The sequence below is a fragment of the Ruditapes philippinarum genome, unplaced genomic scaffold, assembly GCF_026571515.1.
Source record: "Ruditapes philippinarum isolate M1 unplaced genomic scaffold, ASM2657151v2 ctg2424_1_1_1_1, whole genome shotgun sequence".
NCBI classification, from domain to species: Eukaryota; Metazoa; Mollusca; class Bivalvia; order Venerida; family Veneridae; genus Ruditapes; species Ruditapes philippinarum.
The window spans coordinates 203,206-216,958 of record NW_026861130.1 but is presented as its reverse complement, the minus strand read 5'-3'; the positions used below and the strand labels follow the sequence as shown (position 1 = coordinate 216,958).

General features: G+C 32.1%; 1 protein-coding gene across 1 annotated transcript; it reads left to right on the top strand.

Moving 5' to 3' along the window:
• Positions 1–1,789: 1,789 nt before the first annotated feature.
• LOC132714639 (epimerase family protein SDR39U1-like) lies at positions 1,790–13,505 on the top strand. Its single transcript, XM_060697541.1, is given in 6 exon segments — positions 1,790–1,999; positions 5,534–5,640; positions 5,776–5,861; positions 6,291–6,415; positions 9,805–9,951; positions 12,006–13,505. Coding segments are annotated over 6 exon segments (891 nt in total). The 5' UTR covers positions 1,790–1,983; the 3' UTR covers positions 12,416–13,505.
• Positions 13,506–13,753: the final 248 nt, after the last annotated feature.

The following is a 13,753-nucleotide window of genomic DNA, read 5'->3' as shown; positions in this document are numbered from 1 at the left end:
AACAGTTTAAAATATTAAGATATCATGACGTGACAATTTTTTCCGTTTCCAAAACGAACGATAATATTTAAGCTATTAAAACATTGTGAGCACAATCTGCGTAAGTTTTACTGTTCTTGTATGTAATATTTCTTGTATTTGTTTATTTATTAAATATTATCAGATAAAAATGAAGAATTATAACAACATCAGTTAATTTTTATTTTTCATTTGTCAAATATCAGTTATTCAAATTTTATGTACAACTGTCCGTCCGTTCCCAGATTACGTATGTATGTAGTTAAAGCTTAATGAGGGTCCATCCGCCCTTTCGGGCACAAAATGCAGCTTGCGCTGTCGAGTACGGACCCCGGACATGTCACCAGTCATGTCCTTAAAGAGTTAATTTTGAAGCACAAAATGGTGATAATTTACCTCCATGCAATTTTCACGGAGTATTAGCCAAATATATGAATTTTGAGCCAAAAGTAGGTCACTGTACGGCGGTCAATGAGAACCTAAATGCATGTACAGTAACCTGTGACAATAGGAAAGGTAGGTGTTTACAATAATGCCAAAATAATATGTAGTTAGCGACAGGCTGTAAACTGTGCCAGATACACGGTAAACGCTCCTGAGAGCATCCAAGATTAAAAAAAAATCAGAGGGAGCATGCATGCACCGTACCCACCTGGAGCCACCAAATTGGTATTTACATCGTGACGACGGGTCTGTTGAGGGATAATTTATTTTCTGAATATACTTCAGTCTAGATCTACTGAAGTCATTTTTAATCGTTAAGTATGTAATATTTACATAAAAGTAAGAAATATTGCATACCTAACGATTAACGCAAATTAAAGCATATGTCGTGCCTTGAGGGTAAAAATTCGGGGTAGATCTACCTGTGATATAAAAATTCAAATGAAGAAAGGTATAGCCCGTGCCGCTGCAAAACCGAAAGTATGGTGTTTTTATGAATTTTACTTTTATTTTTGACAATATACTGCCATTTGTCCGAAGATGATATGTCGAGGTAATGGGCGAGGCAAGACATGTCGATTTTTTGTAGATTATTGTTAAGTTGCAGTACATGAAAAACGGGCACATGACGAATCAGCACATAAATAAAACATTCTAGTGTTCCGTGGTATACATCTTTTCTACGTGTCATACCTCCTTTCCTTAAATTACAATGAAATTTTACTGGATTGTTATCTTTTTAGCAGAGAATGACCTGTGCAAAGAGGATATACCGTTTGAAAAGGGTGCCGATATGGATATGCACCATGATGATAGGCCTATTATCTCCTTTTTTCCAGAAATTGTAATGTGTTCAGTAATAGAAAGAGCACCGAAACACGAGGCTATCTGATTTGTACGACCGAGTATAAATCAGATTGCCGAGTGTTTTGGTGTTCTTTCTCTTTTGTATCATAGTCAAACATAAAAACGCGTACCCGGTTGTCACAATTTTAAACCCCGGGAAAAAGTAACCATGCAATGATCGAGCATCTGAATACATGATATTTCTGCCGCTTTCCCTTTCTCTGTCGTCACAATATGTAAACCCCGGCAAAAATGAGCCAATCAACGGGCATGATCTGGAGTGCGGGTAACTGATACCTGCACTCCAGTTACCGCACTGTGCATGTATGTGTATACGATTTAACTCTGACACTTTTTCAACAGAAAGGTCCCCAAACTATGATACAACTATTTAAATTCACCACTTAAAAAACTCTTGACTGCTGGTCGGTAGTTCATCTTTAATCATTCCGCCAACAAATGAGTTCCGGGAGAATACACAAAAAACACTTTTAAAGTCATACTTTAAAACACAAAAAACTACACACATGCCGTAAATGCACTTTAATTATGACCATTCAAGCTAGAGAGAACTTAAATTGGGCCTCATCAAAAATTAAAATAACTACTTGCTAGACGACGACGGCATGCCATTGCCAGGAACTTATACAGAGCGTTACATGAAATACTAAAATCATGACTGTTTTAATTGGTATTTATATGTTCTTATACATTTAAGATAATCTAATTTAATCTGCTATTCCAGTATTCAAGGCTTTTTGCATTGTTATTTATTTTGAATATTGCGTAATGATAACCAAACCTAATAGAATAATATTCGCCCACTAAAATTTCGTACTCGTATAAATGTTTTAAAGAAAAATGCAAAGCATATCTTGATGTTCATATGAATGAGTGAGTGAATGAATGAATGAATTAATTAATTAATTAATTAATTATTAATAAATGAACGAACGAACAAATGATGCAATATTTTTATAAATATGCTAACTCCAAGAAGAAAGTAAAAAGTGGTATTTCTCATTTAAAATGTGAAAATGGCACTTATACAGAAAGTGACCTAGATAAAGCTAATGAACTTAATAAATTCTTCAAAAGTGTATTTCAAATTGAAGATAACAACAATCTTCCAGATATTACAAATCGCAGTGGTGGAAATACATTAAATGACATTTATTTCAGTGAAGAAGTATTGACTAAGCTACTTGAGAATTTAAATGTTAATAAATCTTGTGGTCCAGATTTGCTTCACCCGAGGGTTTTAAAAGAGTTGAGAACATCAATTGTTTCTCCTTTAACACTTATATTTACTGAATCTGTAGAAACTGGAATATTGCCTATGGATTGGAAGACTGCGAACATCAAAGCCTTATTTAAAAAAGGAAGTAAAGATTTACCAGGAAATTATAGACCAATTAGTTTGACATGTATACCCTGTAAATTGTTGGAAAAAATAGTAAGGAATATTATTGTAGACTATATGAATGTTAACAACTTTTTCTCTGCAGCCCAATATGGTTTTAGATCGCTTAGATCATGTGCCCTTCAGTTACTAGAAGTCATGGAAAAGTGGACAGATTGGTTAGATGAAGGCAGAAATTTTGATTGTTTGTATTATGACTTTAAAAAAGCATTTGATATGGTTCCACATTTTAGACTAATACTTAAATTGCAATCTTATGGTATTGGTGGTGCACTTTTATCATGGATCAAAGCATTCCTTACAAACAGAACTCAGTGTGTTGTTGTTAATAATAGTAATAATAATAATAATAATAATAATAATAATAATATTTTCTAGAATCTAACAACTTAATCTATAACTATCAGTCTGACTATTGTAGTGTAACAAGTGGTGTTCCACAGGGAAGTGTTTTAGGACCAATATTGTTTCTTATATTCATTAATGACATTGAAAGTCAAATTAAAAGTACCTTGCGTCTCTTTGCGGATGACACCAAATTATTTAACCTGGCAAATGTAAATGAAGACTTTAACCAAATACAAAAGGACAATGATAGTTTAATACAATGGAGTGAAAAGTGGTTAATGCAATTTAATGTAGACAAATGCTGTGTTATTCATTATGGACACAATAACACGGAACATCAATATTTTATGAAAAGTGACTTTACAACTAAACAATTGAGGTCTAGTGAGGAAGAAAGAGATTTAGGTATATTATATGATAAGGATTTGAAATTTCGACATCACATAAGTAATTGTATCAATAAAGCAAATAAAATAACTGGATTGGTCAGAAATACCTTCTTACATGTTAATATCAAGCAATTTCGGAAACTTTATAAAACTCTTATAAGACCACACCTTGAATATGGAAATATTATTTGGAGTCCAAGATTTAAAAAAGATATTGAAGCAATCGAAAGAGTTCAAAAAAGAGCAACAAAAATGGTTAAATGTATTAGAAATTTATCGTATGTAGAAAGATTAAAAATTCTGGAAATTCCTACGTTGGCTTACAGAAGATTTAGAGGTGATATCATACAAGCATGGAAATTATTAAATGGGAAGGAAGATATAGATTATAATGTATTTTTTGAAAAAGCACAACTTGATATTCATCACATCAGAGGAAATTCCATGAAGTTGAAAATAAAATCATGTAAAAAGGAATTAAGAAAACATTTTTTCTCATTAAGAGTAATACCAGAGTGGAATAAATTACCAGATTCTGTAGTATGTTCACCAACGCTGAATTCGCTAAAAAACAGACTCGATAAGGTTATGAAAAACAAATTATATACTGTTATACCGGATAATAATCATTGGGTGTCAGACCTCGAGGGGGTTATAAGAGATTTCTGATCTCGCGACCCTACGCTGGATAAAGTAAAGTAAGTAAAGTATACGTACAATGTATATGTTAACTTTAAACAAATTGTTGAGTGTCTGTCAAAAGTATATGAGTTATGTATTTTTCTAAAAATTACATGTTATACATTCATTTTCTACCTATGCATGTCCTGTTGTTGTTGTTTTCTATTTCAGAAGGCCACATTGGAAATAACATATATATGATTGTTATTGTATGTTCTTAATGTGTAACCTTCTTTAAATAAAGATATTATTGTTATTATTATTATTATATGTGTAAACTTGCATCATATAAGATATAGATTTTAAGGGACTGAGCGGATCATGAGACAGGGAACAGTACCAAAGCAGACTGAAGATCAGGACAGGGCGGACTGTGCATTTTAATGTCAATTTAACAAATTCAATAAACATCATTTTGTTCGATATTAAAGATGTTGTATATTAAAATAAAGCAGTTAATTTACATTTATACATAACATATTCAAAATAAGCTATCAAACAACAATTATCTCTGTATTTTTTTATAGAAGGCAGACATAACGGACACTACATGTAGGTGATAATTAAACTAATTAAAGAGGAATTGAAGTCAGTCACATTCCATGATTATATAATTTGTATCAACAAATTAACAAAATTAGATCTATAAATATTTATATCAAAATGCACGGGGGTTAAAAAGGGGCTTAAACTTTGCTGACTGTCACTTTCAGAATAATCTGCCTATAATGAACAAATTTATATAGTTTGAAGTGATTATCTTCATAATAGTTCCACAGGCATGAGAATCGGACCTGGGAAGAAAAAATATGACCAGATTGATAAAAAAAACCTGTGTTCATCTTTTAAGATCACGGAACACAGGTTTTTTTTATCAATCTGGTTATATTTTTCTTCCCAGGTCCGATACTCGTGCCTGTGAATAGTTCTGAGAAATTGAAGTGAGTCTACATAAATTAATATTACAGGTCTTGAAATTATCTGTATATATCCGTATTTTTTTTACTTTTTCTATAGTTTATAAATATTATATACATGTGCATGTTTATTTATTAATGTCATTTCATCCTTTGAGATTTTTTTGACAGTTTTGTAAATAATTGTTGCTGTTAATAATATAATTTGAATTTATAGATCTAATTGTTAATTAAAAGTGTTTATACAAATTATATAGAAAGCAAGATATAACGAACACTACATGTAGCCATGATGTAGGTGATAATTAAACTAATTAAAAAGGAATTGAAGTCTGATAGTCACATTCCATGATTATATTTAAAAAACCCCGTGCATTTAGATATAAATATGAAATTAAATTTTTGAGACTAAAATAAATGTAAGTTTTCACAAAGAAAATCATCTTTTGTACATACTATGTTTTCAGGAGGAGGTAGAGGATTTGTCGGCAAACATTTGACCAAAGTTTTGAAAAATAATGGATATGATGTGACAATAATTTCAAGGCAGGCAGCAAAAGGTCAAATAACATGGGTATGAAAGATATAACTTATTTATTTCTTCAAGTTGTGTCTTTAAATGTTTAGTGTTTGTGATAATTTAAAAAGTGGTCATCTGTCATATGCATGTTTTTCAGTTATTTATACTTTTAGTTTAATCTATTTTTAGTCAGAGGTGGAAAGGAACGGACTGCCAAATGATTGTAAAGCAGTGGTAAATGTTGCTGGGGAAAATATTCTGAATAAATGGAAATGGTATTTTTTCTATTTCATTCATTTGGATAATTATTATTTATATCAACTTAATTATACCAAATGAATACATTCTTTTTGAGCAATCTGCAAGTTACAAAAATTTAATAAGCTACTAAATATATATAATTAAGACATATATATTTTGAATTGTTTTCACAATTAACTTAAGAGACAACACCAAATTGAGTCATTTTCAATTTGTGCAATTAATTTTTCCTTGATTATAAATGTATTTCTAACATTTGCTGTATTATAACTCACTGATTTGGAAAATTTTACCACATTATTTAGTATTAGGCTTACAGAATGATTTCTGAGATTGCAAAGTTTAGTTGACAGTTGGGTACAATTGTAGGAGTTATCTCTAAACACAACAGACAAAATTCTCTGTAGTCCGCAAATTCAACATCATTTTTCCTATTTATAAAGGTACTCGGATAAAGAGTTTTTGGATGAGATCTGGAAGAGTAGAGTTGGCACATCAAAAATTCTGGCTAATGCTATCAAAGAAGCCGAGAAGAAACCAGAGTCATTTGTTACCATGTCAGGAGTTGGTATGTATTTATGTAGTTTATACAAGATTAAAGCTTGGTAACCTTTGGTCAAAACTAGGTCACAATGTCAAATCCGTGCAATACTATACTCCTAAATCTAGAAGTCACTGTTTTATTATCTATTCTTATTCATTTTTGTAAGAGTGTATATATGTTAATATAATCTTGAAACAATGAGTCTCAGGTGAGCGAAAAAGGCCTTGATGTCCTTGTGTTAAGTTATTTCCCTTTTTACTTTAAAATAGGGATTTATAAAAATAGCCCATTTTGCACTGTATCTGAATAATACTGAAGTGCTAGTCTTGGCATGCATTAAAATATCAATAGATGAATCATTTTAATGGACTGACAACATTTGTATCTTACTGAGTTATGGCCCTTTATAACTTTTATGCCCCACAAGTGAGGCATATGAAAATTGCTATGTCCCTGAGTGTAAAATCTCAGTGGATATACATTGTAGTATTTATTTACCTAAATAAAAGCAATTATTGGGCATATTGGTTGATCAAAATTCTATTTAGATTAAAAGGGCATAATATATGAGATTATTTCATGCATAATTTTGTTTTGTTTTTGTTTACTTTTTATGCCCCCGGGTATATAGTGATTGAACCGTCCGTCCGTCCGTCTGTCCGTACGAGGTTAACCTAGAATGGCAAGTTGGATTTTTCTTAAGTTCTACCTGTACCAATGGCTTCTAAGTTTACACACTTATTAATCAATACAAAGTACATGATCTGGGCAAGTTACATAACTCTGGCTTTCATATTTACCAAGTTATGGCCCTTTTCAGCACTTAGAAAATGAATAATGGTTAACCTAAAATGGCAAGTTGGAAATATCTTAAGTTCTATCTATACTAATGGCTTTATAATTTCCACACTTACTTATCAATACAAAGTACATGATATTGCCAAGTTATATAACTGTGTCATCCATATTTCCCAGTTATTTCCCTTTTTTCACTGAAAATAGGGCCTTGTCTGGTTAACCTATTTCGGCAAGTTGGATTTATCTTAAATTTCTCCTAATTGCTTAATTTCTTTAATGATATCTTTCATATTTAGTAGGTGGATACCTTTGATGGTCCTCTAATTTTTTGTGGAGTAAGCGGTCTCTAGGGTCAAGGTCAAGGTCACTGGTTTAAAAAATAAATGTAAACATTTTTGCTCATACAGCCTTTATATTTTAGTTGATGTTTTAGTTTAATACAAACATGGGAGGTCCTCCTTCTTTTGGTGTAGTAAGGGGTCATTTGGGTCAAGGTCAATGTTACCAATGTCAAGGTCACCAATGTTAAAATTGATTTTTACATTTTTACAGGTGTATTGACCTTATTCTATAGACAGATGTTATTTATAATTGATAGAAACATAAACTTTTATGGAGTTAGTGGTCAGTTGGGTCAAGGTCACCAGTTCTAAAAATAGATTTTTACACATTTGCTCATACAGCCTTTATTAAGTGACAAATATATTTTATATTTGGTAGGAAGATAACTTGCATGGTCATCATTTTGATTGGGGTAGGGATCAGTGGGTCAAGGTCACTTGTGCTAAAAATAGATTTTTACACTTTTGCCCATACAGCTTTTATTTATTGACAGATGTATTTCATATTTGGTAGGAAGATAACTTGCATGGTATTCTTCCTTTGGATGGAGTAAGGGGTCAGTTGGGTCAAGGTCACCAGTGCTAAAAATAGATTTTTACACTTTTGCCCATACAGCCTTTATTTATTGACAGATGTATTTCATATTTGGTAGGAAGATAACTTACATGGTATTCTTCTTTTGGATAGAGTTAGGGGTCAGTTTGATTAAGATCACCAGTGCTAAAAAATAGATTTTTACACTTTTGCCCATACAGCCTTTATTTAATGACAGATGTATTTCATATTCGGTAGGAAGATAACTTGCATGAAGTTGAATATTTTTCATCTTCACAAGTCAGTGCAATGACTTGGCAACTTATATTTTTCACAATTACAAAATGCTATGACTTTGTCAAGCTATATTACTTGTGTTTACAATTTTTTGGCAATTTTTCTGTCCTTAACTGAGTGAATGGGTAAACAATTTTTGAAATATTGCTACTGACAAGAATCTGAGCCCGGGGCATTTGTGTTTAACAAACACGTTCTTGTTTTATTATTTTTTTTATAACAAAATCATGAATTCTTAGAATTTAAAATGGCAAGCACACTATCTTGTCCTGTGGCTGTCCTATATTCTATAGTATATTCAAATTTAAACAGCATTCTTATTTCAATGTTGCTTTCAGATGATGTCCTAAATTCATAATACAGTACATGTATCATACAAGCTGTATGTAAAATTTTTATATTATAAACTTAAGCATTTTGGAGGTGAATGTTTTCAAGTTCTACACGAAGATTATTACAGTTGTTTTTCAGTAAAAAAAAGATTTGCTAAATTAGTCTGACAATATACTCATTTGCCACAATATCTAAAAAGAAGGCCTATTTTAATGTCTAAAAAAATAAACCTATTTATTCTAAAAAACACCTGTAATTGTTGGTCAAGTATCATTCCAAAGAAAATTTCAAAGTTGAAAATTCTGTCCAAGATGAAATTTTTAAGTATAAATTCTGCTCCAAATAAAATTCCAGCCGGAATTCTTCTAGTTTTCCGCCCAGAAAAGTGAACAAAATATTTTTCTTGTGAGACGGAATGACAGGGAATTTGTGTTTCCGTCCCTGGTCCGCCCAGAAATCACTGATTTCATGTCAATTCCGCCCAGAATCCGTGCCAAAATTTCGTACAGGTAACTTTGTCATGCATCAAATCATTTAAAATTTGTGTAACTTCTGTATATGCAATTTAAACTGCAGATATGTCCTATGTTAAAACCCTGTAACACAACTTTTTTTATGGTTTTATATCATAAATCTGATGCTCTTATGGCCTCTACAGTGGACCTCTACAATTTTTTTCAAATAAAAGCCCTAAGGTCAAAATTGGCCCTGCCCCCATAACATTGATTTTCCTATTATGTATATGGTAAAAACATAGAAAAAATCCTCTAAATCTACAGAAGCTAAAGCATAGAAACCAGTGACTGCCATAACAAACATTATCTATCTACCATTGAATTTCATAGCAAGCACTGATTTCCATTAAAACTATTTATTTATTTCCTACAGCAACCAGTGAAAAACTGTTTTCCCCTTAGCAAAAGCAATCAGTAATGTTTGCATGGGCACTATTTCAGATACAGATATGAACTTTGTGATATCAGTTTAAGATTTAGATTTTATATCTGCTTTGGTTTATAGTTTACAATATAACTTGTTCATTGTGTCATGGAGAGCATAAATATTTAGGTGAGCAATATTAGGACCATCATGGCTCTCTTGTTTTTTAGGTATTTATCCCCCCAGTAAGACAGCGGAATACACAGAAGCAGCTACTGAACCAGGAAATGATTGGTTAGGAAAGTTAGCACTGGAGTGGGAGAGAGCTGGTGATTTACCAGATGATGTTCCAACAAGAAGAGTTATAATTAGATCTGGTAGGTGTGAGGGAGAAACTGTTATATCAGACAGGATTATCTACTGTTTACACAAGTGCTAGAAAAACCTGTCTTACATGACCATGTAAGACAAGTCTCATGTTTTAAATAACCTCATCCCCGCACCCCTTTTATGAATGAATTTACAGTTATTTTCTTAGGATGATGTCATTTTGCCATTAGGAAATATTGTAAATTCTTACTCTTTTAAAAGAAAAAAGTGCTAAATAAAAGTATAAGTTTTCGTAATTTATTTTGGAAATACCATAAATATGTCATAATGTAATATGCAAGAAAAAGAATCAAACACCTGCAGCTATGACGTCACAGACAGGAATATCTAGCTCTCGGGTAACTGTTTAGCTGAAACTCGACAAAGCCTTGTTACTGCCGTAGAGCTACCCTTGAGCTAGATATTCTGGTCTGTACCAAAGCTGGTGTAAGATCCTTATCATATTTAAAGATAGTTACAATAACAGCTTACCATTTTTCAGTGACACCAGTAAATATAACCAGGCATTCTCAAGTAAAGATTTTTTAAAAATATATGTATAATGAAGGGAAGATCAGCTTTTAAGATAAGTTTTACAAGAAAGTTTTGTATGTATTCACCATATGCCAAAGAAACGTTTAATATTACTCATTTTATTTTTAAAATAATATATAGTTTGCAAATGAAACACAGAAACAACTAAATGCATGACTTTTTATGCCCGTTTGAAAAAAGAATTTCTCATATCTTAGTCCTCCCCCCACCTCTGGCAAGGACACAGACAGGCTGGTAGGCATCCAATTATTGTCCGAAAGCAGCATATCTCCTCGGGGCCAAAAACCCTTCTTTGTAGAGGCCAATGTAGGCTGCTTCCCAAACCAAACTAGCCTCTTTTTCCCCCAGTTTGGTCCTCAAAATTCCCCAGTCTTTTGAAATTTCTCATAGAATTTAGGACAAAATTAAATGATGGTGTTAATTAAGGTCTTTTACTGCCTTATTAGTATTTCCCAGTGCCTTTTGCTTTTCTATTTTGAAGAACTTGTTAAAAGTTTGTGTTAAATTTGAGAACCCTTTTCCCAAAGTATGCCAAAATCATGCATATTTTCCCCAAGAAAAAGGCTGAGGTCCCTTCCCCAAAAATGGTGTTTTGGCCCTGCTCCTACACACATTGAGGAATTTTAACGAAACTTCATAGAAATGTTCACCACTATGATACTGAGAAGCTGTGTCGCGCACATTAACCAGGTCTCTAGGTCAAAGGTCAAGGTCACACTTAGAGGTAATTGAAAACCACTCCAGAGCAAAACTTGTACATGCATTGAGGGATTTCAATATAACTTTGCACAAATGTTCACCATTGTGAGGCAAAATGCCGCATGCAAAATTCAAGTGCTAATGTCTGTGGCCAAGGTCACAGTCACACAAAGGCATCAAAGTTCAGATAAAAATATAAAAATGTGTCTTCGGACCATTTAGTCATCATTTATTGAGGGATGGAAACACAAATGGTCATTATCATGACTATCATTGTGAAGCTAAATATTGAGCACATTATCCAGGTCCCTGCTTCCAAAGTCAAGGTCACAAAGAGAGGTCAAAGTTTGTGTACGGGGACCATTTTGTCATCATTTATTGTAACACAAATGATAACTATCATGATTACAAATGTGACATATGTAATTTAGGTTAATATTTGCAAGGTCAAGGTTATCAGAGATAAATAAAATATCAAGATATTGTCCGGAAATCCCCAGAGCATATCTCCTATATGCATATTTATAATGCCCACATCCCTGACAAAAGTTTTTGTGATGGGCGTATTTTGCGAAATGTTTGAATTAATAGAAGAACTGCTTGGAAATTGGCATAATCCAATAGGATAGTATTATTTTATTCTTTTTATACCATCTATGGTTCTTAAATCTTTAAAATTTACCTCATAAAAGAATTAGAAATAATGGTCTGGCCAATATCTTGTTTTATATTCTGAGACAGAGAGTGCAGAAGCATTTTGTCTTTCTTCCCGCTAATGTCTGTTTTATCTACTTTCACTTTGATTCAGGTGTCATACTTGGGAAAGATGGCGGAATGATAAAGACATTGTGGCCATTTTTTAAATTTCTTGGTGCACTAAAACTTGGCTCATGACAGCAGTGGTTGCCTTGGATACATGTTGATGACATGGCAGAATTGATAACATATGCTATAAAAACTGACAGTGTCTCAGGAGTGTTGAATGGAGTAGCACCAGATCTTGTTACAAATGCAGAATTTACAAAAGCTTCTGATACAGTACGCGGATTACCAACTTTTGGCTTTCTGCCAGAATTTCATTTGAAAATGTTGTTTGGATCTGAAAGAGCTATTATGCTGTTACAAGGACAAAAAGTAAGACCATCAAGAACTCTTGAAAGTGGCTTTACTTATAAATATCCAACTATTCAAGATGCTTGCAAAGAATTAGTATCATAGGTATTATAAATAAAAGGATTGATATCATAAAAAGATTATCTCAACAAATTTATCATGTAAGGTATCAATAATCCAGATGAATTATATATAAAGGAATTTCATTGTGAAAATGCAAATTAGAATGAATTGTTGAAGGACTGTGCCGATGATAAGAATGACTATAAACATCAAAATTATAAGTACTTGTTAGATATATAAATATAGTTTGGTTACTGTTTACTGTTAACTTTTTCTTACCTGTTTTTTTTTTTTTAAAGACATCCTCCTTATAATGGAACTATTATCTTTGTTTACACCAGGAAAAGGACATTAAATCAAAGTTTGAATGACTAGACAGGGCTCATATAAAACAAGAAATTACTATTTATCTGGTGTAGCTGTTATTTGTTGTTAGATTAAATTACTGCTGTAATAGGATAGCTACATGACAGCTGGAATAATGATAATTGATTTTACAGTTTTCAACAATATAGGAAATACATATATTGTGCTTTAGATTGTTTTATGAATTACATGCTAAACATATATTGTTTGATTTTATTAACCTGTCAATTCCATACTCATTATACGGTCAATGCACAGAATATATTAATATTCGAAAAATGTTCGGTAAATTCCGTGAGAGGTACGCAATAAGATGTGATTAAATTCATCTTGTTTTTATGAATTAGTTACACTGACCGTTATAGCGCAATAGGGTAAACCACGGGTATATAATATCAAAATGTCCTGCATCACGTAAGATCGAGACAGTGTATGTCCATGGTTTTTTTTTCTTATTCATAACCATTTTCAAAATTTTTGAAGTTATGGTTGTTCTGTTTTTAATATGTTTTGTACTCTTTTGTAAATACTATATTTTTGTATATAATTGATACTGAAAATTCATTCGGATAATAATCAATAAATGTAATTTCAGTGCCGTAAAATACAATACAAAATGTGACAATTCAGTGTTTCTTAGTTGTTTTATTCCATGTAGACAATTTTGCGAGCGCTTGACAATTTTCTTTAAAATATACCTAAAATAAAGAGAGAATAAGTCTAAAAAGAATGTCAAAAAAGGGATCGAACCTCGGACCTCTCATACATTAGGTCATTACTGTTACGTCATGGGTTTATGAACGACATAAATATATATGTGCTCTAACTACGTTTATTATCTAAACTATATTCTATGATACATGTGTTTACATATCAGTGTCCGCGATGGTAGTATATTAAGATCTAGGGAACTCTCTATTATAAAGGAGCTGTACGCACCTAGAGTATCATGTTACAGTTTACTCATCATGCTACATCTTCCATCTTTTACAAAATTACTGTTATATTTAAACA